Genomic DNA, 24,263 nt, shown 5'->3' with positions numbered 1-24,263 from the left:
ACCACAGCCTGATCCTATAAGAGGCTGGGTCTCGCGGCACCGCACACTCCACCCTCGGGGTTTAGCCTGCTCCGTCACCGTGTCTCTGGCAAGCCTTGCAAGACGGACTTTCTAAAATCCGAAACAGACTTTCTAAAACAGCAAACTTACACCTGCCCTCCCATTAAAAACCGCAGCACAATCGCTTGCAACAAGTTGGTGGGCAGGTTGTACAAAGCTCCAACAAAGGACAACATCTGGGGCCATCAATATTTCAAAGCCAGCCCGTTTGATTTGCAAAAGAAAAGCTCCCGGAAAGCCTCCGGCTCCCTCTTGCCTTCACCTGCCTCCCCCGCCCCGCGCCCTCCCCCGATCCGCCTCCCGCGGCCGCGGCCGGCAGCCCCGCGCGGAGCGGAGCGGAGCCGGGAGCGGAGCCGGGCGCGGCGCGGCGCGGCGCGGGGCCATGCGGGCGCGGGCGCTGCCGGTGCTGGCGCTGCTGGCGCTGGCCCGGGGCGCCGGGGCGGGCTGCGCCGAGCTGGGGCGCTGCTGCCCGGGCCGGGACCTGTCGTGCGTGAGCAGCGGGTGGAGACCGGACCGCGCCCACGGCGCCTGCTACTGCGACCAGGCGTGCGGGCGCAGCCTCGACTGCTGCCACGACTACCCGCGGGCCTGCCCAGGTGAGCCGGGCTTCCCGGGGCCCCCTGGTCCTGGCACCTGCCCCCCTGCCCCGTCCGCTGCGCCCGCAGCCAGGACCGCTTGGCTAGCCCGTGACACGAGAGCAGGTCGTGGGCTCCTGGCCCTGCGCCGCCCTGCCACGCGTCGGTGTTGTCCGTGTCACGCGCGTGGATGTGCTGGTCTAAGGGCGCCCTTTCTGTGCGAGGCCCGCGCTGGGCGGGGAAGGACACTAGCCAAAGCGGGTCTCTCAGTGCGCTGACTTGTTCTCCCCAGTCTCCTCTGGCGTGTCACAAGTAGGGGTAGCACCCAGGCAGCAGTGTGATGCTTTGGGGGGTTTTTTGTTACAAACCTGTGAGTTTCCACTACCAGCTCAGGTTCAAGTGTGCGCAGGGCACACGGTGCTGCTCCCCAGAGGTGTGTCCTTTAATCACCAACATATACGGGCACATCGCAAGTATTAGAATCCTTTGAAGTACAATCTCCAGGTTCCAGGGAGAGAAAATGAGGCACCGAGTTAAGTGAGTCACATAAGTTTACACAGAGATGCAGAAAAGCACCTGGTGACCAGCCCTGAACTTAAACCACAGGCTTAGCTCTCCTCTGATTCATGAATTCCTCCTCTGTGATCTCTGCAGGGCTAAACCCAGGTAGCTCCACTAAGCTGCAGTCCCCAGATGTTGTTAGTGGTGCGGTCCAGCATGGGGTTTGAGTTCTTGGGCAGCTCTGCGTTTCATGTGCATGTGGTGTAGGGCAGTGGTTCTCAACCTTTTTAGTACCAGGACTCATTTGTAAACATCGATGGCCAGTCCCGACCCAGTGCCCTTCACTCCCAGCCCACTGCCCTCCGCCCCCAGCGTGTGGGGCACGGGGGTTCTCAGGCAGCCTTTTGGAGGCTGGAACTCAGCCCTCCTGCAAGGGAAAAGCTAGTTTCCTATGCTTTTCTCCTTTCAAGGAGAATCCATTTTTAAACTTTGATCAATTTTTTAAAATTTGATCGCAACCCTTTCATCTATTCTTGCAACCCACTTTTGGGTCACAACCCACGGGTTGAGAAACACCGGTGTCGGGCATCCATGGAGTGGGAGCAGTCACAGTTAATTGCATTAGGACAAAGTGCAGATGTTTAATCAGGGAGGGAACTTTTTCCTATAGGTGCAGTCACCTGCCTGTTTCTGATCAGAGATACCCTCAAAAGGTCAGGTGCACGCAGATCGTATGTTAAGCCATCTGCTCTCCAACTCTGTACTTTCTTCAGCTTGGCTCTGCTCTAGCACAGTTTTGTGTTACTCCGACAGGTCTGTAATGATTGTTGAGGGGGAATACAATTTTGTGAAGGAGACATCCCTGTGGGGAATGACTTTAATAATTTTAAACATCATTTAGTGCTAGCGAAAGAGGTCAGGTTGGCAGTTCTGGAGAATGGTAGGGAGTGTTTGAAATGCAGATGCACCGTGACTCCCAGAGATCATGCCCTAGGGCAGCACTGGCACTGTTAGCTGCTGTAGTTGTTTCATGGGCATGTAACTAAGCTTCATTTTGGTATCTGTAGAGGATGTGCCTTGTCATGGGTGTATATTTACTGTAGGTGGCATCCCAGATGCCTGGGGCATGAGTGTATGAGCAACTGCCTTGAAAGGAAACCACTTACCTCAGTGAATGCTGACAGCACTTGACTCACTGGCAAGAACAGCTATTCTAGGGATTTGTAAAGCATGTTTGGAAAATAGCTCCTGTTTTCATTGTCATACATTTGAGGAGGAGCTGCCAGCCATGAGTAATGCTTATGTGCAGGGTTATAGGAGTCACAGGGTTATAGGCGTAACAGAAGTTACTTTTCATTACACCAACTGCAGAAACTTCCTCAGCCTGATGAAGGGTTTTAAACTCGAAAGCTTGCTTAATTTTTTTTCCCAACTATTTACGTTGGTCTAATAAAAGATATCAGATTCACCCAAAGAACTCTGTCTGCCACAGCTCCAAGAGGTCACTTTGCAGCACTTGCACAGGGTGCAGGGGTCAAACAGCTTCTAATAGCCCAACTGTCCTAGCCACTCAACAAATGAAATGGTCCTAGGCTTCTGGCTCCTCGGGGAAGGAGCAGTCTTTGTGAATCAGGAGAAGGTACCCAAATCACTTGGTTTATCTCAGTACTGATCCAGGATGGGAAGCACCCAACAGGATGTCTGACCAGGACACTGGATAAGCCTCTAATGGGATACCTGAGCCTTAGAGCCTTAAAAGGTCTGAGCTCCAGAATGCTAGAGTGTAGGCGACCACAGTGTAGGCAAACATCTAGTCATTACCTGCCCTGAAACATTCAGTATCTAAATTTGAACAAAGACACACAACAAGAATAGCACCATGAATTAAATGGGGGAGGGGACACTATCCTAAGACCTGTTTCCTGCTGATAACAGATCCAGGTGTCTAATTCCCCCATCATGTGTGACACTTTCTTCTAAGAAAGATTTCCTGTACTAGGCGACAGCGTTGGCAAAACAAAACAAAAAAAATAAGCAGGTTCCTCCTTTCCTGTTTTCATTGGATAGAAAAAAAATCCTGAAACTTTAGAATTTTTCTTCCTTTAGGAATATCAAATCATATTTTTCCATGTAACCCTGTTTGGAAAAGTAAGGACCTGAAATGGAAGATTTCCCAGTCCTTAATGGAGAGAGCTGTGGGGAAAGGAGTCTCTGAGTCTTGGAAATAGAGAACTTTCCTTCAAACTCTTCGCTGAGCATTTAAAGTAGATATTAGCAAAACCATAATTTGCCTACTGTCTTCTTTCTTAGTCAGTGATGCTTCAGTTGACTGATTTCATATAAGAAGCAAGGATTATTGTGAGTGATCTCTCTTATTGGACTAACTGCATTTAATGTATATATTAAAAACAATCCCAAAACATGGTATTATTTTGTTGTCCAGGAATTGACTATATAACTGAATTATTACCATAACTGTCCCTCCCTGCCACCTTTTGTTTGTCAGACTCATTTGTTGCCTCATTTCAGATTAAACTGTGAACTTTTAGGGACTGAGCATGGAGTCTTCCAAAATATTTATGCAGCATTTTTTTTTCAGTGGACTCATACCAGATCAAGGCCTTTGGAGGCTAATGCAGCGGTGTTAGGCTACATTGCTACTCTTCAGTTGTTCCAGGAAAGACAGAGTAGATAAGAGCTAATTTTTATGCATACAACTAGTAGGAACAGCAATGTTATGAGCCTTCATTATGCATCATAAAGAAACAAAATTGTGTTTGCCTTTTTTTGTCTCCTGTTTAGGTCACATATGCCAAAACTTGCAACAAACCCCTTCTAGGCACGCTTTCTGGTGCAGGTTTATGCATCCCAATAATATTCTGAAACAGTGCCATCGTGTGGCATTGTAAAAACATTGCAATGTGCTACCCACCGAGGTGTGTCCAGAAATACCTTGGTGTTTTCTGCATACTAAAATATTTGCTCAGAATTATTTATTGTAGCTAGTCTGTGTTGGATGTCAGGAATCCACACACACTATGTTGAATATTTGTAGACTGTTCCCTTCCTCCTCCCCCACAATTTTTTTCTACTACAAAGCTACTTTGTCACAGCAGTTGTAAAACAAATATTAAAACTGTGATATTAATTTGTGAAGCTAAATTTAAGTAGTAAGAGAAGAAGATTCCAGAGATGAGGTTCTTTAGAAAATTACTGCTGGGCAGTATATACTGTACTCCAGTACTTGGACTTTATTCATACACATTTCTGCAGATAAATGTAGCTCAATTATTTATGTCACCCACTCTAATCATTAATCTCTTAATTAGGTTTACAAAAGTGAATGTTTCAGATTGTTTAAATATAGCGTTTCAAGGTAAAAGTGAAAAAAATGCTTCAGGGTATTTGAGAAACTCCTTAAACATTCTGAAGACAGTAAAACCAGAAGTTTCAAATGAAGGTAATTCAATAATTAAGGATTATCTGTGCTTCACTGGAGAGGAAACTGAGGCATGATGATGACACTGAAACTGTTTCAGGGCTGCTCAGCAAGTACTCAGTGTTATTAGGCACGAAGCTCCCTGAACAATGCATTCATTTGAATAAGAACAGAGACATTTGCTATTTCTCAGGATCAAGCTCACATTAAAGGCACAGCTGTGCCTAGGACTCAAGAATTCTTAGTATGTGAGCCTAGGATTTGATGGTGAGTTCTGCCGTCCTTGCTCATGGGAAGTACAGTAGTACTTTTTGCCATAAGGAAACTCAATTACTGCATAGTTAGGTGAAACAGATAAGCAGACAGTAGGAGTGAAGCTTCTTGGGACAGTCTGGAAAGCACGTCTAGATTTTCACCAGTAGAGAGAAGCAGCTGGTGTGAAGAGACCCATAACTGAGGATCTGTCAATAGAGCACATGCAGTTGAGGGCCCTGTACAACTTTTTGCTATACATAGACAAATGTACAAAGTTGGCCAGGTAAAATAAAAGGCAAGGATCCAGTCACAGTCACCTGAACTTTCTAAAACGGGAAAACGAGATGAAACTAAAATAGAGTAAGCTCCCAGTACTCCTATTATTGTTCTCTGTCTGGCCAGGATGACTGTGAAGTATGAGAAGTGACTGTGTGACAGGATCATCCTGTGTGACAGGATGACTGTGAAGTATAATTATAGGGATATGAGCTAGAGTTCCTGCTGATCCCAGACAGGCCAGAGTTCTTGCTCAGAAGGACTGACCATAAGAAGCTGCTGGGGAAGACATCTAGCATCCTGCCTCGAAAAACAGAGATGCTAGAATGACCTGAGCTGACATAAGGCTTCCTTTCCTTCTGCTGAGCCAAATACAAAGGGATGAAGGGATGTATCAGGGACTGGGTGGAAATCATGGGCAACTGGGGGCGGGCACCAGCAGGTCATGACTGGGGGGGTCCCAGCAGCCAGCCAGCAACCAGGGGTCTAGTCTCCCAGCAGCCAACCAGTGACCCCAGCACAGCGGTGGTGGAAGTGCCGGCACTTCCGCTGCCAGCAGAGCCAATTTCAGGGGGGGGCATCAGCGCTCTTGGGGGGGGGGCATGTGCCCCTCCTACGTGTCACCTATGGTGGAAATTATACTTGTAACTTCATTGATTTGTGCCTTCAGGATCTAAGTTCACATCAGAAGTATCTTTGGAGCATTAGACTGGGCATATTTGGTTGCATGATCCCAGTTAGTTGCTGATGTTGCTGTTTTCCTATGTAATGGCTCAGTCCTGGAAGTGCTCAGAGCCCAAGTGGCTCTGAGGTTCTTTGTGCCTTGCTGAACCAACTTGAATAGACACTGGTGTATCTTATTTATTTTTCTGTGGCTGCAGCAGAAAAAATGATGTTCTGAAGTTTGGGAATTGTTCTTCAGGCCAAAGCCCCATGCAGTGGGATGGTTGCTAGGTCATGATATGGTGTGTTTCTACTCTAGCTCCCTCTTCCATGGCAGAGCCTTCTCTGAGGAATAAAATAAATGATATGCATATATTTCACAGGAGCCACCAAGATAAGTGGCAGTAACTTGCCTTCCTGCTGCTACGCTCAGCAGAGAGGACAAGATTGAATGGAAGGGGTGACTGAAGGTGATTTCAGATGACAAGGGCTGAAAAGATTAACAGTGGGCAAGCAGAGCAAAAGGGAGAGTGCACTAACCCAGCAGTTTCCAACCCGTTTGATGGGCACGGTTTTATGAGTCCTGTCCATTGTGCCTACCTCTCTTCCCACTACTTGGGATGACAACTGCTTTATTTTGTGGTTCCCCAGGATAATTGCTGTCCTTCAGTACCATAGAGCCAGTGCCGCAGGCATGCATTCCAGTTCAAACTTGACATAGTGCCTGACTGAAAGTGCCCCAAAATGGGGAGGAGGCACCCAGAAGATGAAACTCATGGTGATACTGCCTAAATATTAGTAGTAAGAATAACAGAGGTAGGAAGGATGTAAATGCGCATGTAATAAACCCAATCATAACACTCTTTTTCAATGTTACTGTGACACTGGAGTTGTCAGAACAGGGCTCACTGAGTCCATGATATCATTCCAGAGACAGATTTTATAGTTTTTTCTACATTGTTGCTTTGGTGTCTGAGAAGATGAGGGGTTTTCTTTACTCACAGTAGTGTGTTTGGATTTTGAACATGTGCCCCAACTCGCTGGCTTTTTTTTTTTAAATGCTTTGTACAGGTGGATTGGCTATAAAGGAGTAGATATAACCACTAACGTATCAAGGGAGAGCTCAGGGAATAACTGGACTAGGGAACTCTCTGAGCAGAGTGTAATCTCCTGAAAATTACTTAAATAAGTATTTATAATTAGAATTAGATGTGCCGTCTGGAGGAAGTGGTGCTGCATTTTATCACTGTAACCCATGCTGTGGTTTCTTGCTCTCCCGGCCAGTGACCCCCTGCACTGTATCTGAATGGAGTGACTGGAGTGGCTGTGCAGAGCCCTGCAAGGCAACATATCGAGTCCGGAGAAGGCATGTCGTTCAGGAGCAGAGGAATGGAGGCGAGGCGTGTCCTCCTCTGGAGGAGAAGGCTGGCTGTGTGGAGTACTGGACCCAGCAAGGAGTGGAGTGCAATCATGCCCTTCGTAAGCACACTGAAAGTGCTGGGTTTGGGCCTGAGCCCAAATGGCTTAGACCCTGGGGTTTGGCCTTCTATCTTTCTCCCCAGAGCTAGCTGGAGTGGAATAATTTGCTCTGGATTTACACTGGTTTTACTAAGAACTGAACTGACCCCTTTATACTGAGCTCACTGGATTCTCATTGGGATATATTTTTAAATACTGCCTGTCCCTTGCAGTATTTGATAGGTTTCAAAAGTGAAGTTTGGGGTCCTGGCTCTGGTTTCACTTCTGTGAGCATAAATCTCCAGTAATTCTGGTGCAGTCAGTAAAGTCAGTGTGAAACCCATGGACGTGGGAGGAAAGTGTGGCCTTAGGTGTCACATAGCATCGCTCATGAGTCCTCTGTAAACATCATGAAGGAAGGGCACCCACCAAAGACAAGGTCTCACTTTTCCCCTGCTCAGAGTTTCCTTCTGTTTCCAGCCAGCATGCCAGATTCTGCTATAAAGCAGGAATTAAGGCATGACCTGAACTTGCCTGTATCAACTTTTCCAATGAGTTTAAGAGCTCTTTGGGGTCAGAATCTGGCTTTGGCTTCTATACTAATCTATTTATTTTAAATTGGCTTTTTCAAGCCTGTTGGGAGATGGTATTAGATGAATGAGGGTTTTTTTTTTCTTCTCCTTTGGTTGCTGCTCTGATAAACAGTTTTACTCTAATAGGGAAAAAAAAGAAGAAGAATGAATGTCTCTTTCTAATGCTAGATTGCCACTGAAGATCCAAAAATGCAAGGCCGGAATTATCTTTGATTTCCTGCCAAAGTGGAAATTGTGTGACATTAAAGGCCATAAAATCCCCAGTCTTTATTGTTATGCAAGCATAAGTGGCCTTAGTGCACTATTATCACTTGCTCATGTATATTGCTTTTCTTTGATGTTCACAGTCCCAGCATTAATAACCACAGGAGGTTACGGGAAAGCACGAAGGAAGAGAGCTGCATCCAGTGAAAATGAAAGAGCAGGGTAAGTAGAAGGCTGGGCTTTGCAGCATAATGGCACCTTATTCATGGCTTCAATGGGTATAACATGTAGGCCAGGCTCTGTCCTGGACAGAGCATCTATTTTGTTTGACAGCCTGAAGACTTTTAAAGCTGGATTCCAACAAAACAGCATCTCCATGTGATAGAGGCTTGATCTTCCACTCAGTGATAGCACAATACGTTCAAAGCAATGTCACTGAAGTTACTGGGAGAGAGAGCTGATGCTGTCTAGGACGCTATACGCAGAGAGCAGTTGTTTCAGGTTCTTTTCTGTATCTGGTTCTCTCTGGGAAGTCCATACCACATCACCATACTACAGACTTTTGGGGGTAAGAGGCTCCCACAAACATGATGCCCACTCGCACATCTGTGTTAAAGGTGCAGGCAATGGTTGGCTTTGTTTTATGCAATCTGGTTTGGGGTCTAGCAAGTTGCTGTTTTGGGTGCCAGCTGGGCAGAACCTAGGCTTCCCTGCAGCGTGGGAAGCAAGTTATTGCACCAACAGGCTTGACTGCTTCAAGCACTTGTGAGAGATTCATCCAATACATTTGGCCATCTTGGGCTCCACCTGCATGTTTCCCTCATTGGCATCATTACACATTGCAGGTACTGGGAAGCATCAGAGCTCTGCAGAAAGCTCTCCTTTGCATGTAAAATTCCATGAGAGACACACACATGCTGATCAATCATCAAACTGGGGTGCCCATCGGGGCCATAGGTGTGGCAAAAGTACCTCCGTTATGCTCAGTTTAAAGGGATAAAGTCAGCAGGGGAGCTAACATCAGCTTTGCCATTCTGCTTCTTGCTCCAACAGAGGCTGCTGTTGGCAGTAATGTAGCAGGTTGCTGAGGGGAATGACACGATGCTTTCCTAGACCCTGTCCTACTCAGTTTTGCAGGCTGTTGATTCTCTGTAGATCCTAATTCAAACTCATATACATAGAGTTTTTTGGCACCTGTCATTTTTGTAAATGCCCCAGAGAGGTTATAAATGCTCCCCTTTCATTGTGAAGTGGCTTGCTGGTTTTCTGCTCGGACTCCTGCACACACATTTCCACATTGTGTGTGTATTCGTCAGCTTTGTTTAAGCTTCTGCTCATGCTGGACCCCTCAGTTGTGAAGAGGACCTCTCTAGTCTTCTTCGACATTTGTATGCCACCCCTTGGGTGAACTGATGGCACTCCACCGCCAACCAGATGCAGACAGCTCTACCAGAAAAATCATACTCCCAAGGTAGCCCAACGCTTGGACATCAGATGTGAATGAAGAACAGCTGTCTGTAGCCACACTGGAGTAGGACAGGGGTGATGCTAGAAGACAAAGGAAAGCATTGTGAAGGGTGTGAAGTTGTGGTGCAGCCTCCTTTAGCTGATGGCACGCTCCCTGAATTGGTGTCTTCCGCGTGTATGGTAGTTCTCTTCCATTCCTTTCTGACACTGAGCACCGCATAGCAGCATTCATGGAAGTACTTTCTATCCATCCCATCTTGATGGCTGGTGGACCTGACTTCCGTTATCCGTGCCCTTGTCACATCTTGGCTGACTACAGCTATGTGATATAACTGCTTGGGAAGGCTCTAGCACAGAGGAAGCTAAAGAATACAGAACGGTACAGTGCATCTTCTCAGAAATACAGGCCACCATAAGCATGTCAGACCTGTCCTTTACCCTCTGCAGTGGCTTCTGATAGAATTTCATCCCATTCTCATTTTCAAGGCGCTCGGTGGTCTGAGCCCAGGCCACCTAAAGTACTGAGGTGAAGAACTGCAGCAGAGTGCAACTGCCAGAAGCAGAAGTTTATAACGGATCTCAAGAGGCCTTTAATTTAACCATATTCCTAAGCTTTCCCAGACAAATGCCTACCAACCTCTTCTTGAAACCTCTAATGGAGGAGACTGCGATTCTGTAAAAATGGATAAAGCTTGTCTTTGTGGAAGACTTTTTTGGGGGGCAGTATGAGATTGCAGAATGAGCTTCCACAGGAGTTAAGGGATAAACCTACCTGTCTTCTGTATCCAAGGTGCATTTCTTTGATTTTTAACTTCACTTCATAAATATCTAGGAACATATGCATATAGCAACCTTCTCCCCTCCCAAGAAGCTATATTGTGCATGTTTTTATCCCTCTGAGACAAGCATGTGGAAACAAACAACACTTGATACATGTCAGTCGTGTTGCTTAATGTATTAGTGGAAGGTACTCAAGACACTGTAGTGATGAACAAGTTACATGAATCCAGCTCTTTACTGCCTCTACGGTTTTCCAGACTCCAAAATAGCGAGACTGGTTTTTTTAACTGAGATTTGGTTAAAAACAGGAACATAGCCCGATCTGAGCATGGCACAAGTATAGTGCTAATTTTCTCAGTGGTAATCTCATAATCTTCCCCAAGAACCAGGCAGCTCAATCCCAATTCCTAGCAGGAACAATACTGTCGGAAAGCGTCCAATAACTAAGCCTTAGTTACTGTTGCAAATTACTGTAAGACTTAGTGTCTGATGAAGTATTGAAACTAAATACTGGGGCAGTCTCGTCCAGTAACTAGGGCCCCACACTGGGTTCTATTCCTGGAACCGCCACTTACTTGATCTCGGGCATTGGCCAAGGACTTAATCTCTCCCTGCCTCAGTTGCAGTGATAGCTTTTGCTTTGATGTGCAAACACCTAAATTAGATCTGAGCATTACTGCTCATTTCAGTTTGTCAGAATGGACTCATACAGGATCTGTGTGTCTGTGTTAATTTACCTGCATTCACCACATCTGCTCTAGCTCTCTCAGTGGCTCTCAGATCTGTAACACAGTTGTTGGTCTAACCGGGGCTCTCGTTTTTGCTGTAGGTATTGCGTTGAATTCCAGCTTGCAGCCATCACCGAAGGTTGTTTGCATGGGAACAGTTCCTACACTCGGTGGATGCGGTATCTCAGTGAAGGACACATAGCGTGTGTGGAGTGCCAGCACCCGGCCTTACATTCCAGGAGTCTGCACTGCTATGGTGACGGCAGTGGAAGCAAAAAGTAAGAGTTTTGAATTCTGCCTTGTTCTTTGCAGGTACCACACGTGGATCTCTGCATTTCCCCACCTTGATCTGGTTGGAGAGACTTGTTTCCGTTTTGTCATCCACTGCACTTGTCAGTGCTTTCCATCTTCTGAGCCCTGTTTAAACGTTAACTCAACCTCTCTGCTCACTGTGGTTTAGATCAGTAATGATCGCTCTTAGAATGAGATCTGAAATTAATTGTCCTGGCCGTGCTCACCTGATAAATCAGTGGCAGAGCCAGGTCTAGTATTTTTGCAAGGGATCTGTTTTCTCCGTATCCTTCATACTGCCAGGGCTTCTGCTGTGGAGTATGCTTTGTCCACTGGATCCTGCTTGCATGAGCCAGACCTGTAAATGTGAGAGTGAAACTACTCTGGGGCATCCTTCTATGGGTGCTTACAGCTAGGCTGGAGAGCAGGGTCTCAAGAGTAGTTATGGAGAGAGCCTTGGAGCAGCTTCCCACGATAGTCCTGTGTTTGGTGGGTGGGCAGGGCATGATCGAAAGCAGTGCTGGGGGTGTGATGCAGATGTACCCTACTTCTCACTGCCTCGAATTTGAGTCTTACAGGCTGCTATTTGACTAAGGTTAAGCATCCTCCTAGAGGGCAAGTAAAGCTGAATCCATTTGCAGGTTGTTGCCAATCTGAAGAACAAGTGTATGTTATTGAGTGTTTCTCATTCAGAGACCTGCACTATGTTTCCTAAAGTGACTCTGAAAGTATGCTCCTCCCTAACCCTAACTGCTAGTTGGGTAAATCTTGGCATTGGGAATGGGTAGCCAATGCAAGTGGAAAAGTGCCCTTTTAAACTTAGAGCACATTTCACCCAGGACTCTCAAGTTGTTCTTGGTAGGTAGGGGTGCCTGTAGAGGAACCTGGAGGCTGCTCCGATGTGCTGTAATTACAGCATGTTGGAGCAGACTCAATTAACCAAGTCTGCTGGAGCGTGGTAATGACTGCTCCAGCCAGCCTCCGTGTCTTGTGTTTCAGCATCCCTGCACTTCAAAATGGCAGCAGGGACACTTTTATCTAAATCTCGTTGAAGCTTTAGATAAAGTGCCCATGCCACCATTTTGAAGCACGAGGACGCTGATCCGTGAGATGCTCCGGGAGCTTTAATTAGAGTGGCTCTTGGAGCTGCTCTAATTAAAGTGTCCCCTTGCTCCCGGAGCATGTGTGAAAATGTCCAAGGTGAGCATTACCTGTGAGCTACAGGTGGACAAACTCAGGCAAAGAGAGGGGAAATGACTCGTTACTCAGCAACAGAACCCAGGAATTCTGACTCTGAGTCTCCTGCTGTAGCCACTAGGTAACACTGCCTTTTTATCGTAATTCCCCTTTAGAATCACATTTCTGTATCACATGTAATTCTAGTTTGTTTTTAATTTAATAAAAGCACTCTAGAATTTCAGGGCTGGACTGCTCTGGAAATGTCTGTGTGGCAATACACTGGGGTATGTTAGAGTTTGAGATAAATAGGTCTGTTTTGAAATACTTGCCATAAACTAGGATTATTAGGCCTTAAGCATGCTATATATTAAACAAGAATTTCTGCCGATAATAGCCTTTTTTAGGAAGGATCTGTCCAAAGCTTTTAACATGGAAAAAGTTATGTTAGATGCTTTTCCTTCTGCCTCACCCCTGCTTTTTAAGTGTAAATATCACATAGATCTTTAGATAAAGAGCAATAAACCCAACTGGTGCTGTCAGGAGAGGCTTTAAACTGCAGTAAAAATGTAAATGAATGTCAAGGCTGGAAATAATATTATTTTGTCAGAAACCCTGGAGCCAGATAAGAACATCTGACTAGGTAAAAGCAAAAGAGAAAAAAGACCAAAGCCAGCAAACACTTTAGAGTACTGAGTAGGAAAAGTGAGGTTATACAGCAGGGGTGGGCAAAATATGGCCCGCAGACTGGATCTGGCCCACCGGGCAATTTCTTTGGGCCCATGGGCGCCCATCAACTAAATGTATCCTGCCCAGCCCATGCACCTCACTCCCACCCTTCTGGGTGGAAGGGCCTGGCACAGCCAGCGCGCAGCTTCTGGGAGAGGCTGCTGCTGCCACTGGGGAACCTGCTTCCCTGGCGTCCCACTTGCTACAGGCACAAGGTAAGGAAGTGATGGGGGCAGGGGTGGAGCTGCAGCTGAGCGGGAGCGTGGGGCTGGCAGCAGCATGGAGCCCGTGCCCAGGGGAGTGGTGGGAGTGCAGAGCTTGGGTGGGCAGGGTGTGGATGTGAGGGAGGGTGGGAGGTGTGGATTTTGTGGTGTGGGATTAAAGCAGGTAAACTGAAACCCCTGAGTGACTAGAGCAGGGGTGGGCAATTATTTTGGCCAGTGGGCCGCATAATGAGTTTTGATGAGCTGTCGAGGGCCACAAGGGTAGCCCTTGACAGCCCTACCCCCTGGTCACCACCTTGGGACTGGAAGTCCTACCCCTAACCCCTGATCTTTGCTACCAGAAGTTCCTCCCCTTGCGCTCCCCACTCCTGAAAGTACCCCGGTGGGGTTCCCCTCCACTTCCGGCGGAGTCCTGGGACCTGCACAGCACGGGGCAGCGAAGGCAGCCAGCTCCATCATGCAGGGCTTCCCCCGTTGTCACAAGTGCCAGGAGCTGCACGTGCACCACGGGGAGCCCCACACAATAGAGGCAGGCCAGTCTGGCTGCGCTTCTTGCCACCATGTGCAGTGCTGGCTGGAGCTATGCACCACAGGGCAGCAGCACCTGCACAGGCCATGGGCACCTCAAGCGCCCACTGCATGCTGCTGCTGCTGGTGGGGGCCGTGCGACTTGGGGTGAGTATGTGGAGGGGTCCCCACACCCCCTCCCCTCCCTCACACCCACACGCTGCCCACCTGAGCTTCATGTTCCTGTCTCACCCTGGGTGCAGGCTCCATGCTGCTGCCAGCCCCAGCCCCATGCTCTGTGCTCCCGCCCAGCTGCAGCTGCAGCTGCAGCTGCCCTTCCCCTTCACCCCCCCCCCCCCGCTTCCCTATCTGGTGTCTGGAGCAAGCGGGATGCTGGGGGAGCCAAGCAGGTCCCACAGCAGCTGCAGCAATGGCAGCAGCAGCCCTGCCTGGAAGCTGCATGCTGGCTGGGCTGGGCCCTTCTGCCCACAAGGGTGGGAGCAAGGTGCGCGGGCTGGGCAGGGTACAATTAGCTGGTGGGAACCTGCAGGCGGGATGAAATTGCCTGGCGGGCTGGATGCAGTCCGCAGGCCTTATTCAGTCTGCCCTTGGATTAGAGCAATCATTTTATTCCTACTCATTGCCTTTCTTTGCTGCCTACTGCCTCTGTTTTCATTTTCAGTTACAATCCTCCCTGCTGCTCTTATTCTGGCTTTTGAAAGCTAAGAGTTTTCAACAGGTTTTTGAAGGAGATCAGACTTAAGAGGAAGAGATTTGGGGTGGTTGATTTTTTTTCTTTTTGCTTTGTTCACTTCAGTTTGAACTGTGCCCATCTCTTTTTGAGAAACAGCGGGGCATGAATCTCTGCAATATAGTGAGAGGTATTTTGTGATTTACACCGGATTACAGCTAGCTCTCTATTAAGCCACCAAGAAGTGTTCTGCAAGTTGTGGGGCTGATTTTTATTGATTGCTCTATTTTCTGTCCTCTGTGCAGTCTGAGCATGTTGTTGAGGGAGCTGAGCGACGTTTGGAGCGTCTGTCATGACCATGTCTTGTGTACTGCTTTGCTGCATGACGCACTCTTTTCATTTCCAAACATAGGCTTTTCAGGACTGGCCAAATGGGTTGGAGGAAAGAAAAGCATGGAGAGCTGCTGTGTGTGCCCTTGAGAAGGTTGGGAGAAAGATGTAGGTTAGGGAGCATTCACCCTCTGAAAGACTAGCTAGACTTATGTTGGGGTATGAACAATCAATCAAATTTAAAATGTGTTAACAGGGCTCGGTTTCTTCCTGTGAACAGCTGTTCCATGTCATGATTCATCTGCCTGCAATTACCCTGTGGTAAATGAAAGCTAAACCAGGGCAACTTTTGCCTTTTTTGGTCAGGGCTAAGCTGCTCCAGTTTAGCTTTCACTTACCACAGGGTAATTGCAGCCAGATGGGCAGTTCTGGGTGTCAGCTGCTCTGTGGTGATTCCTTGCTGCTTGCTCCCTTCCATCTTCCTAAAATTTGATCATTTTTCCATACCCTTATAACAGCAGTTGCAAACTAGGGGGTATGACCCCCAGTGGGCTCGTGGCAGCTCTGAGTGGATTTGTGAGCTCCCGAGCCCCTACTTCCCCAGTGTACTTGGAAATGCAGCATCCCAACCTGGCTGTTCTGTGTTAATTGTCTGTGTCCACTCTCGTCTGATGGTGAAAATTGGGGCAGGTCACTCCTGAATGAAAAGGGGCCCAATTGCCCCAATTGTTTTGGCTGGGAGCACACACATGAACAGTTACCAAAAAGTACCTGAGGTGCAGAAGATCCTGCCCCTGCTGACTGCAAGCACACAAACTGCCTGTGTGCCTGTGCTTATCCCAGGGTAGGCAAAAACTAAATTGAAGTAATTTAGCCCTGTTTTATTTGGTGGCAAACTGCCCTGATTTAGCTTTCACTATGGGTAAAGCCAGGCTATCAGTTATTGGGGATCAGCTAAGGCACATGAAAGTCCTGCCCATGCTAACTGCTAGCATATGAGCAGCAGTTGCTGTGTTTGGAGAGGCACTGAATTATCTGCCTAGGCTGGGGTTGTTACCAGAGGAATTGTGTTAATCTAGGGCCAAGTAATTTGGGAAACATTGAGGGCAGGATCTGCCAACCAGACATGGAAGTGTTCTTCTGAAAACAAATGCAATACCTGTGAAGGGCACTTGGAAAAGTAACTGTTGCCTTGGTAAAGGGAACAACAGGAAGAACGTGTTGGTAGAGGGGGAGATACAGTTTTGCAGTACACGAGTGCTTGGCCAGATTTGCTTGTCCTAATGATACACCAATCCCCACCCTTTTGCCCAGTGCTTGAAGTGCTCGCTTATGTGCTCACCTACGTACCTCTCCCAGGTAGGCTGCTGCTTTGATAGCTTTGCTGTCAGCCTCACACAAATGATTATACAGACTGAAACATCCCAACACCCCCAAAGGGAGGTCACTCCAGCTCCTGGCTGCAGTGCTGAGATGGAGCAGCATGGGGGAAGCATGCACAGCTGTTGCCTCTGTCACACCCACTCCATCTCGGCATGTCGGTGTGCCCAGGCTGTTGGGTTGGTAGCTTGCATCAGCGTGCAACTCCCAGAGTTATTGTTCCAAAAGTGCCAATCAGGAAGAGAAAAATCAGAGCAGGTTTAAAATATACAAAGATCAGGAGTTTAAAATACACTCAGCAGCACTGAGTATATTTTGAGGAGGATTTTTCCTAATGATCTTTTTGTGTGTCAGCCTTGTATGGTATAATTCAAGGCTCTGTCAAGCAGGCCTTCAAATAGCTAGTGTAAACTAAAAGAGGATTCTTGAAAGCCTCATAGGCATAGCCATTGGACAGTGAGGGCCCCCTTAGTGCTTGATCTGCAGAGGATGCTCTTCTATTACAGCCCTGCTTATAAAAAAAGCTCAAGCTATCGCAGCTTGTGATTTTTACTTTGGATGTCTGCAGACCAACTCTTGAGGTGTTGGTCAACATAATGACCATCACAGAAGTGGGGCCAGCTCCACAGGACTTCATGGCCTCCATGTTTTCAGAAGGGGAAGAGGTATGAGACCCAAAGTGGTGAGGCTGGAAGAAAGGTTTTGGGGGTTTTTTTTGATGTACCAGAACACACAGCACCAGTAACACGCAGCGATGCCAGCGATCAGCCAGCACTAAGAGCTTCTACAGGGAACTGTGCCTGGGAGGATTAGCTGTCCTTTATTGTCTTGAGCAAGATGTGGCAGTTACAGTGCAGAAACAACTTCATTCTGGACATTTATGTCTCTGCATGTGGGGGGAAGGGTGTTTCTTTAAATATAGCAATAGCAGTGTTTGGAATTCCCATCAGCAGGACCAAAAATGGCAAATATGCTTTGTGTTTTAGGACTCAAGCCTTTTAAAGGTAAAGTTATGACTCTGGGGTTGGAAAATCACCATGCAGCATGTGGCAGCCTGCTTTATCCAGGATCTTGCTTGTTCCTTTCCAAAACCTGGTGGCTTAAAATGACCCTGAGCCAGAAGAGAGAACATTTAGCTTTTCCCCAACCATGTGTGATTTTAAAACTCTGCCCTGGATTGTGACATCTCATTAAATCAACAGCAACGTTATCTTTGAACAATTGCCATTGATAATTTTGGCTTATAGAGCACTATAAATCAAGCAGGAGCAATGGACTTATCATCAGGTGACTTTGCTGGGAGCTCTCAACACAGAGAGCAAGGCCTGAATGAGCCCTGGAGCTTGCCCTTCTGCAGTAGGGAAGAGCTGAGATGCATTGAGGGCAGTGAGTATAATGGGAGAGGAAGCTTGTGCTCTTGCTGTCTGTATTATATCTTTCCTGTGACTAAATTTTGGGTCCAGCGGCTGCTAGGCCAGCATCTTTTTGGTTTACATTAACTGTACATACTGTATATTACTTCTGTTAATAGACTACCTCTCTCGTCAGTGCAGGACAAATGTGTTCATGAACTTTTTGGGAATTTGTTGAACCTGGGAGCAACTAGGTTAGAAAAATATGGTGAATTTCCCTGCTCTTGTGTGTCCTTGCTTTATAGATACATCTCAACTGCATGCCTTTGTATTGCCTAGCACATGCTTGTTCAGTGTCTGGAATACCCGGTGATGATGATGGGAGCTCTGCGCATGGAGAAAGTGCATAGTTCAGTAGAGACTGACCAAGTGGGTTGAAAAGAGAAATGTTGTCTACATTTTCAATACATCAAATGTTTCTGCAATAATTTTGATTACTTTTGATCAAATGTTGATCTCTCTCTGTACCATCCTCCTGGGGTCAGTGGAGTCACTCAGCATGAGATCAAAATTGGTGTGTTGAAACTGATGTCAGATGGAAAAAATTCAGGATTTTCCAAATGTTTTGGACCCTGTTGGTGATGTGATTGACTGAAGCAGCCAGTTCATTTCATGGTGCCCTTGCTTGAATCCCCACCAGTGATGGTGCAGTACATGTTCAGGTGTTGTCTTGGAAGGAGTCAGTGCATTAACCTCTCTCCTTCCTTTTCTGCTCTTTTTGTTTCAGGAACCAGCTGCTGCACTGGCAGGCTGTAGGAAATCCTCAGTGCAGAGGAACTTGGAAGAGAATTCGCCAGCTGGACACTTGCTCCTGTCCTTCTGTTCATAGCTTCTTGTTCATTTAACTCTTCCGAATTAGCCCAGTGCCCGAGCCGTGTGCTGGCTTCTCTGGCACAAACTTTTAAGTAATGACCGTAATCAATCTGGTGATTAATCAGTGTTGAAGACTGGGCTGAACTGCTTCAAGAAGGTTGCCACCTGCAGAGGGTTAAGCTAAGGCCTCCTTCATACACTTCTGTGCTTTTGTATCCCTGAAGAAGGCAGAGAGAAACTGCAGTCTGTCTCCACATCTCCCTCCCTGCTGCCTCAGCAATCTTTCTGTCCAGTCAGACATCTTCTCTTCTTTCAAAGCTTTCCTCCCCCAGACCTGCCAGTGATAATCCACCAAGGAGGAGAATTTACAAATGACTAAAGTGAGCACACATTAAGTACCCAACAAAAGATAAAAGGAATCTGTGCAAACTGGTTCCTCCTTTTGGTGGTAGTGCCCTTCCCTTGAGGACATTTCTCCCTTCCCTTTATTTATAGATCTTTCCCCCTTTTATTCTCATGCTGGTCTCTATATTGGGTTCTTAGTCTAATGTAAGGTCTCACTGAAACCTGTGACAAAGCTCCCATTGCCTTCAACAATCGGCCCAAAAGGCTTGATCCTGAATGGTGGTGGTGGTTGCTGGACCCTGATCCCATCGAGGTAATGGTAACAGTCAGGATCAGGGCTGTTGAATCAGTGAGAATTGATGATCCTGCAAAGAACAGAGTCCTTAGACCTCAGGTTGCAAGGACCATGGACTGTGTTATCTTATTTGGAAGTGCCTTATTCCTTGAGGTTCAGTCATCTCCTGTGCAGTAGTGAGGTACTAAAACTCTCACTACTTTTCTCTTGCATCAGACAACTATTTGAAATAGTTGTCATTACAATCCCTTGAGTTTCTGTTTTGAAAATGGTCTATAAATTATAATAAAAGAGACTTTAGAGACATTCTAATAGCATTTTATTAATTTTCTCTCTTCAGCAGCTGGTCCTAAAGAATTCATCCTAACTGATCTTGCTGTGAGGTTGAATGAGGGTAGATCACTCACCTAGTCTGTTTCCAAACCATTCAGTTTGAAAAAGCATCCTAAGCACTTTTCATGAATGGTGCCCAAAAGCAGATGAGTGCTTTGGCCTACGCAGGCATTTTAAATCCAAAGGGCACCTGAACATTGCAACACCGAGCATCACAACATCCAGTGTTTAGGGAGCTGCCTCCTTGGAGGCCCAGCGGAGCACTAGGAAGTGGTAGGATTTATGATGCACGTTTCTGGTCATCCTTTCCCACTGGTTCTACTCATTGTACCGCCTGTTGTGATTCCTATTCTTAGTAGCTGACTGTCTCAGGCATGGTGTAGGGATCTTAGGGTGCCTGTGCATCAGTGCGGAGGCTGGTCTGATCCACTGATGCTGTGGTACTTTAATTAGAGCAGCCCTTGGAGCTGTTCTGATTAAATTGCTGTCTTCCCCTCTGCCCCCCAACCCTCAGAGCATGTGTAAAAGTGCTCTTAGAGCCTAGGTAAGGGGCCAATTTCTTAAACATCTTCTTGGATCTAGTCCTTTACTACCCTGTGCAATGCATAGGGAGAATTAAGTGATTAAGAACAATATTCACAACACCCAGCACACTAAGTAGAGAACTGCCTAAAGTAGCCAACAAGCAGCGTTGGGGAGAGGTGTGTGGCTCATTTAATATAAAATATTTAAATAGTCATTGGAGCAAGGACTGGAAGCCAAGTCAGGCCATCCCCACCCAGGTGAGTGCCCTAACTAGTACGCAAGAGAGGGATGCTCTCTTTGGCCCAAGACATATTCAGTTATTAAAGTGGAGTGCTTTCAGCAGGAGGAACTGAGCACAACCTGCTTGGAAATGCTTGAGAGTTTAGGACTTAGTGCATGGTCCTGAATGGTAACAGCTAGGGTTCAAATCCCTTCGGGCCCTGGGAGTGCTCTCCGCGCAGCGCTATGGGACAGGAGAGGTTGTCTGTCTTGGGTGGTCAGTGCATCTATAAGAACAGCCCTCACAGGTCCTCCTAGTTTGGCCATCATCATGGGACTTGGGGGAACTGCTTGGAGCCTATCAGGACTTTTGTGGCTATGTGTAGCAGTAGAAAGGTAGGTATCTAGGAGTACGTCTATACTACTCCCTCAGTGTTTGTGGGGATGGGTGCTCTTGCCCTCTGCTCCTGTTCAAGCAGGCCAAGGCTGCAAATGCAGTGGTGAAGCTTTTCCAAGGTCATTTCTCATGGCCACTGTCAAGCACGCCCAAGACAGAGGTCTCAAGGGCAGCTGCAGCAAGGAGGTTTTTCTGAGGGCTTCACTGCTGCATTTTGAGGCCTGGTCCATATGATTGGGTGAAATGTGCTTGAGAGCATCCCTGTCTGAGGATGCTGCAGAAGCAGCACAGAAACTGCCAAAGGGAAATGCAAACAGTAGAGTAAGCGTTGCAGGGGGAGACAGGGGAGGGACTGTGACAATTCCACTGGCACCTAAAATAATGGACTGAAATACCCAGTACCTAATTCCCATTTGGGAGTCTAGTCTTAAATGTAACTTTAAAGAAAGAGGTGCTAAGCTTTCTAGCTTGGCCTTGATAGCATGGCTCATTAGGACAGCTAGTGTCACCTGTATGTGCTAAGGTCCATTTTACACACCCTGGTGCCACACTATACAGCAGAACTGTTCAGGGTGAAGGAGTGCCTATAGCCACAAAAGCCTGAGGTGCATTTGTAGCTTCCTTCCATTCTCACAGTAAATGGTAACAGATAAAGTGATCCTTGGGGCAGTTAAATTATCCGCTATTCTTGTGTTGTGAAAGTCACAGTGCTGCTCCACTCATTTCTGTGATCTCTGGCTGTCTTCACTGCTGAGCAAGGTGTGTCTTTACATCATGTGGGCCAAATGAGATTTGTGTTCTCAGTGGACAACCCTAGTGGAGACAAGGCACAGGGGTTTTTCCCCCTGATGTCAACCTTATACTTTCCTCCTGTGGTTTACTTCAAGGACCTACAAGGAGGTAAAAACTGTCACTGCTCAAGCGAGCAATCTACGTGCACACTTAAGTTTACAGGGAAATTGTTCACATTCATCATGCTTCTGAAACTAGTGCCGTCCCTTGTGTTCACGGCCAGCCGGCTCCCAGGACTCCTGTTTAGATTCATACAGACTGGGTGAGCAAGCAAGTTTTCCCAAGCCTTCCTTAGGTACTTCCTCTGATTAACTTCTTTGCTCAGCCGACATCATGGTAAGGCACAGAGAGGACTTGGGCTCTGAGAGGGATTTGAGAGCAGGGCTCTGCTTTTTATTGTGTATTATCTCAGGGTAGCAAGGCAGGGAAATAGCTTGTGCTTTGCTGTCTGATGTAATCTGGAACTAACTTGCCTTTGTGGTCTGCTCAGGAATGCGATCCTGAATGACTTATGAATAGATAAACCAAATGCAGTGCGTGTGCTTTTTACAGTGAGGCATTTCTATCAAGCCAGAAGCAAGTTTCTCTGTAGGGATATGAGATCACGGAAACATTTAGTCATGGGAAGACATTATTTACACCTAGAGAGGCCCCATCCTGGACGGAGTGTGAGTCCAAAGGGAGTTCTGCCATTAACATCAGGAACAGGAAGCTAAAGCCAATAATCAGAAGCACTTTTCACTTACAAATGATCAGAGCCAATCCTATAAGAAACTACGTCTCTATTTTTACCAGGTGGTGGGAGCCCTCAGGTCTACTTGACTCTAGTGTGTGCAGAACTAGTCTTAAAGCTCATACAAATTTGGGGCTTTTAATAAACTTCCTTTTTAAAAAAAAAAGTCTTTCAATGCTGCCCTCTGTATAATCTCCATGCCAACCAGGGGTATCAGTATATCTGTTGCAAACATTAGATCATGGTGCCATTTAGAAAACCTTAATTATAATTAATGACATGATGTGGCAGCTTAATAGCAACTTGATTCCATTTGCCAATTGCCTATACATTAACTGTACTAGGCTGGTGCATTAGTATACACATTAAACAGGTTGTCCCAGTACCCCCTGACGAGTATTTATTACTCTGATGAATGGGCTTTGTTGGCTTTGTTACATTGTTTTCAGGATCTGTGATTGCTATGTGCCACAGGTAGGAAGTAATTATATTTGGGAGATGGCAAATATTAAAAATGAGAGAGAGAGATGTGGGTGCGGCGAGTAGGAAAGGCAAATAGAAGTGTCAGGCCAACTTCCCCATCAATGAAACCTATCTTAAGATATAAATGAATACCTGCTCCTGGCTTCTGTCCCCAGGGGCTTGGTCATCCTTCACCCTTATCAATCTCCATAATGGCTTAGGGCTTGGATTGACAAGAAGACAAAGCTATTGGAAAGCCCATGCTAACTACTGTTGAAAAATGGCTTCCCCCTGCAAACCGGCCAGCCAGCCTCGCATCGAGAACAGGCTGTTTATTAGAGATGACAGTCGTTTCCATGACAACCCGGCGAGCCTTTCCCCACTAGATATCAACAAGAGAACGGCTCCCACCACGAGTGGATAAAGCCACGAGTCTTAGGCCAATAACTCACAAATCAGCCCGTGGGCAGCAGCAGTCAGCACCTGTCCCTGGGTTCCCCTTTGCAGCCATGGGCTGGGCTTTCGGTACAAAGAAAAGCCAGTAAATAAAAACCACAAGTATTCAGATTCTTTATTTGTAGGTTAAATAAGTAATCCCTACCACCTAGGGAGGTTTGATAGCCCTGCCCTTCCCTCATATTCCCCCTTTTCCTCTGCTTTTCCTTGTTCCCATCTCCACGTTTCAGAGGGCTGCGGGCCGTGGGCGAGGGGGACATGCTCAGTTTGAAACATGCGTTTGAACCTCCCTGTAGAAAACCTCAACTTTTCATCCAAAAATGGAAAGCTGAAAGTGTTCCCATTTTGAACAACTGAAACCTGACAATTTAAGGCCAGTGCTAGTCTTTAAAAAATATTATTATTGTTGTTGTTGTTATTTTTAAAACTAAAAATAAAGGCTCCCGACTTTTTTCCTTTGAGTGGCAATTTTTGGATCTTTAATTGTTGGATTTAGTTTTCCCTCCTGCGTCCAGTCCCGTCAGTTTGGTGACGAACCCTGTGACGGTTGCTCTTGTGAATCTTCTGAGCTCTCCGAGTGAGCCAGCATTGGAAATGTTAAAGCACCGCACACAGTTCTGAGTACTGTTGTTAAGCTCTTCGATCCCTGCTGTGTAACGACTTGCTGTGGAATTGCAAACAAAGGATTATAACTTAAGGTAAAAAATGAGCATCCAGAACAGAGGAGATTCCTAGCCAGCAAAGATGATCTTGCCTGTAAATATACAGCTCTTACAATTTAAAGGAAAAAAAAATCACAAGGGAAAATTAACTCTTTCACCTTCACTTACACAGAGATTTTGTTCTAAATGGAATTCAGAGTTTTCTTTAAATCCATGAAAAACCATGATATGCAGTGGCTTCAAGTTGCTAATCCAAGTGGGTAAGGATAACTTTTGTCCGGCTGTATCTGCACATGTCTCTCAGTGACATCAGTGGGAGCCATCTGCATATTTAGGGAAGGATTTGCATAGCTGCTTGTCACAAGTATTTCCTATGTTCAATATATACAGGAGACTCAGGAAATTGGAAGCGTGATGCTTCCTATATCTTATGCATATTGTTACTAGTCCCAGTATTATGCAACTGCTCTCTGAAATACAGCCTCGGTATTT

The 24,263-nt window shown here is 46.6% G+C and overlaps 1 protein-coding gene across 1 annotated transcript; it reads left to right on the top strand.

Moving 5' to 3' along the window:
• The first annotated feature begins 427 nt into the window (after positions 1-427).
• LOC102559661 (somatomedin-B and thrombospondin type-1 domain-containing protein) lies at positions 428-23,570 on the top strand. Its single transcript, XM_019484419.2, has 5 exons — positions 428-656; positions 7,054-7,248; positions 8,168-8,246; positions 11,101-11,277; positions 18,467-23,570. The coding sequence occupies exons 1-5, from the start codon at positions 443-445 to the stop codon at positions 18,582-18,584; spliced, it is 783 nt and encodes a 260-aa protein (XP_019339964.2). The 5' UTR covers positions 428-442; the 3' UTR covers positions 18,585-23,570.
• Positions 23,571-24,263: the final 693 nt, after the last annotated feature.

This window comes from Alligator mississippiensis, chromosome 9, assembly GCF_030867095.1.
Source record: "Alligator mississippiensis isolate rAllMis1 chromosome 9, rAllMis1, whole genome shotgun sequence".
Taxonomy (NCBI): Eukaryota; Metazoa; Chordata; order Crocodylia; family Alligatoridae; genus Alligator; species Alligator mississippiensis.
This window is presented reverse-complemented; position numbering and strand designations above follow the sequence as displayed.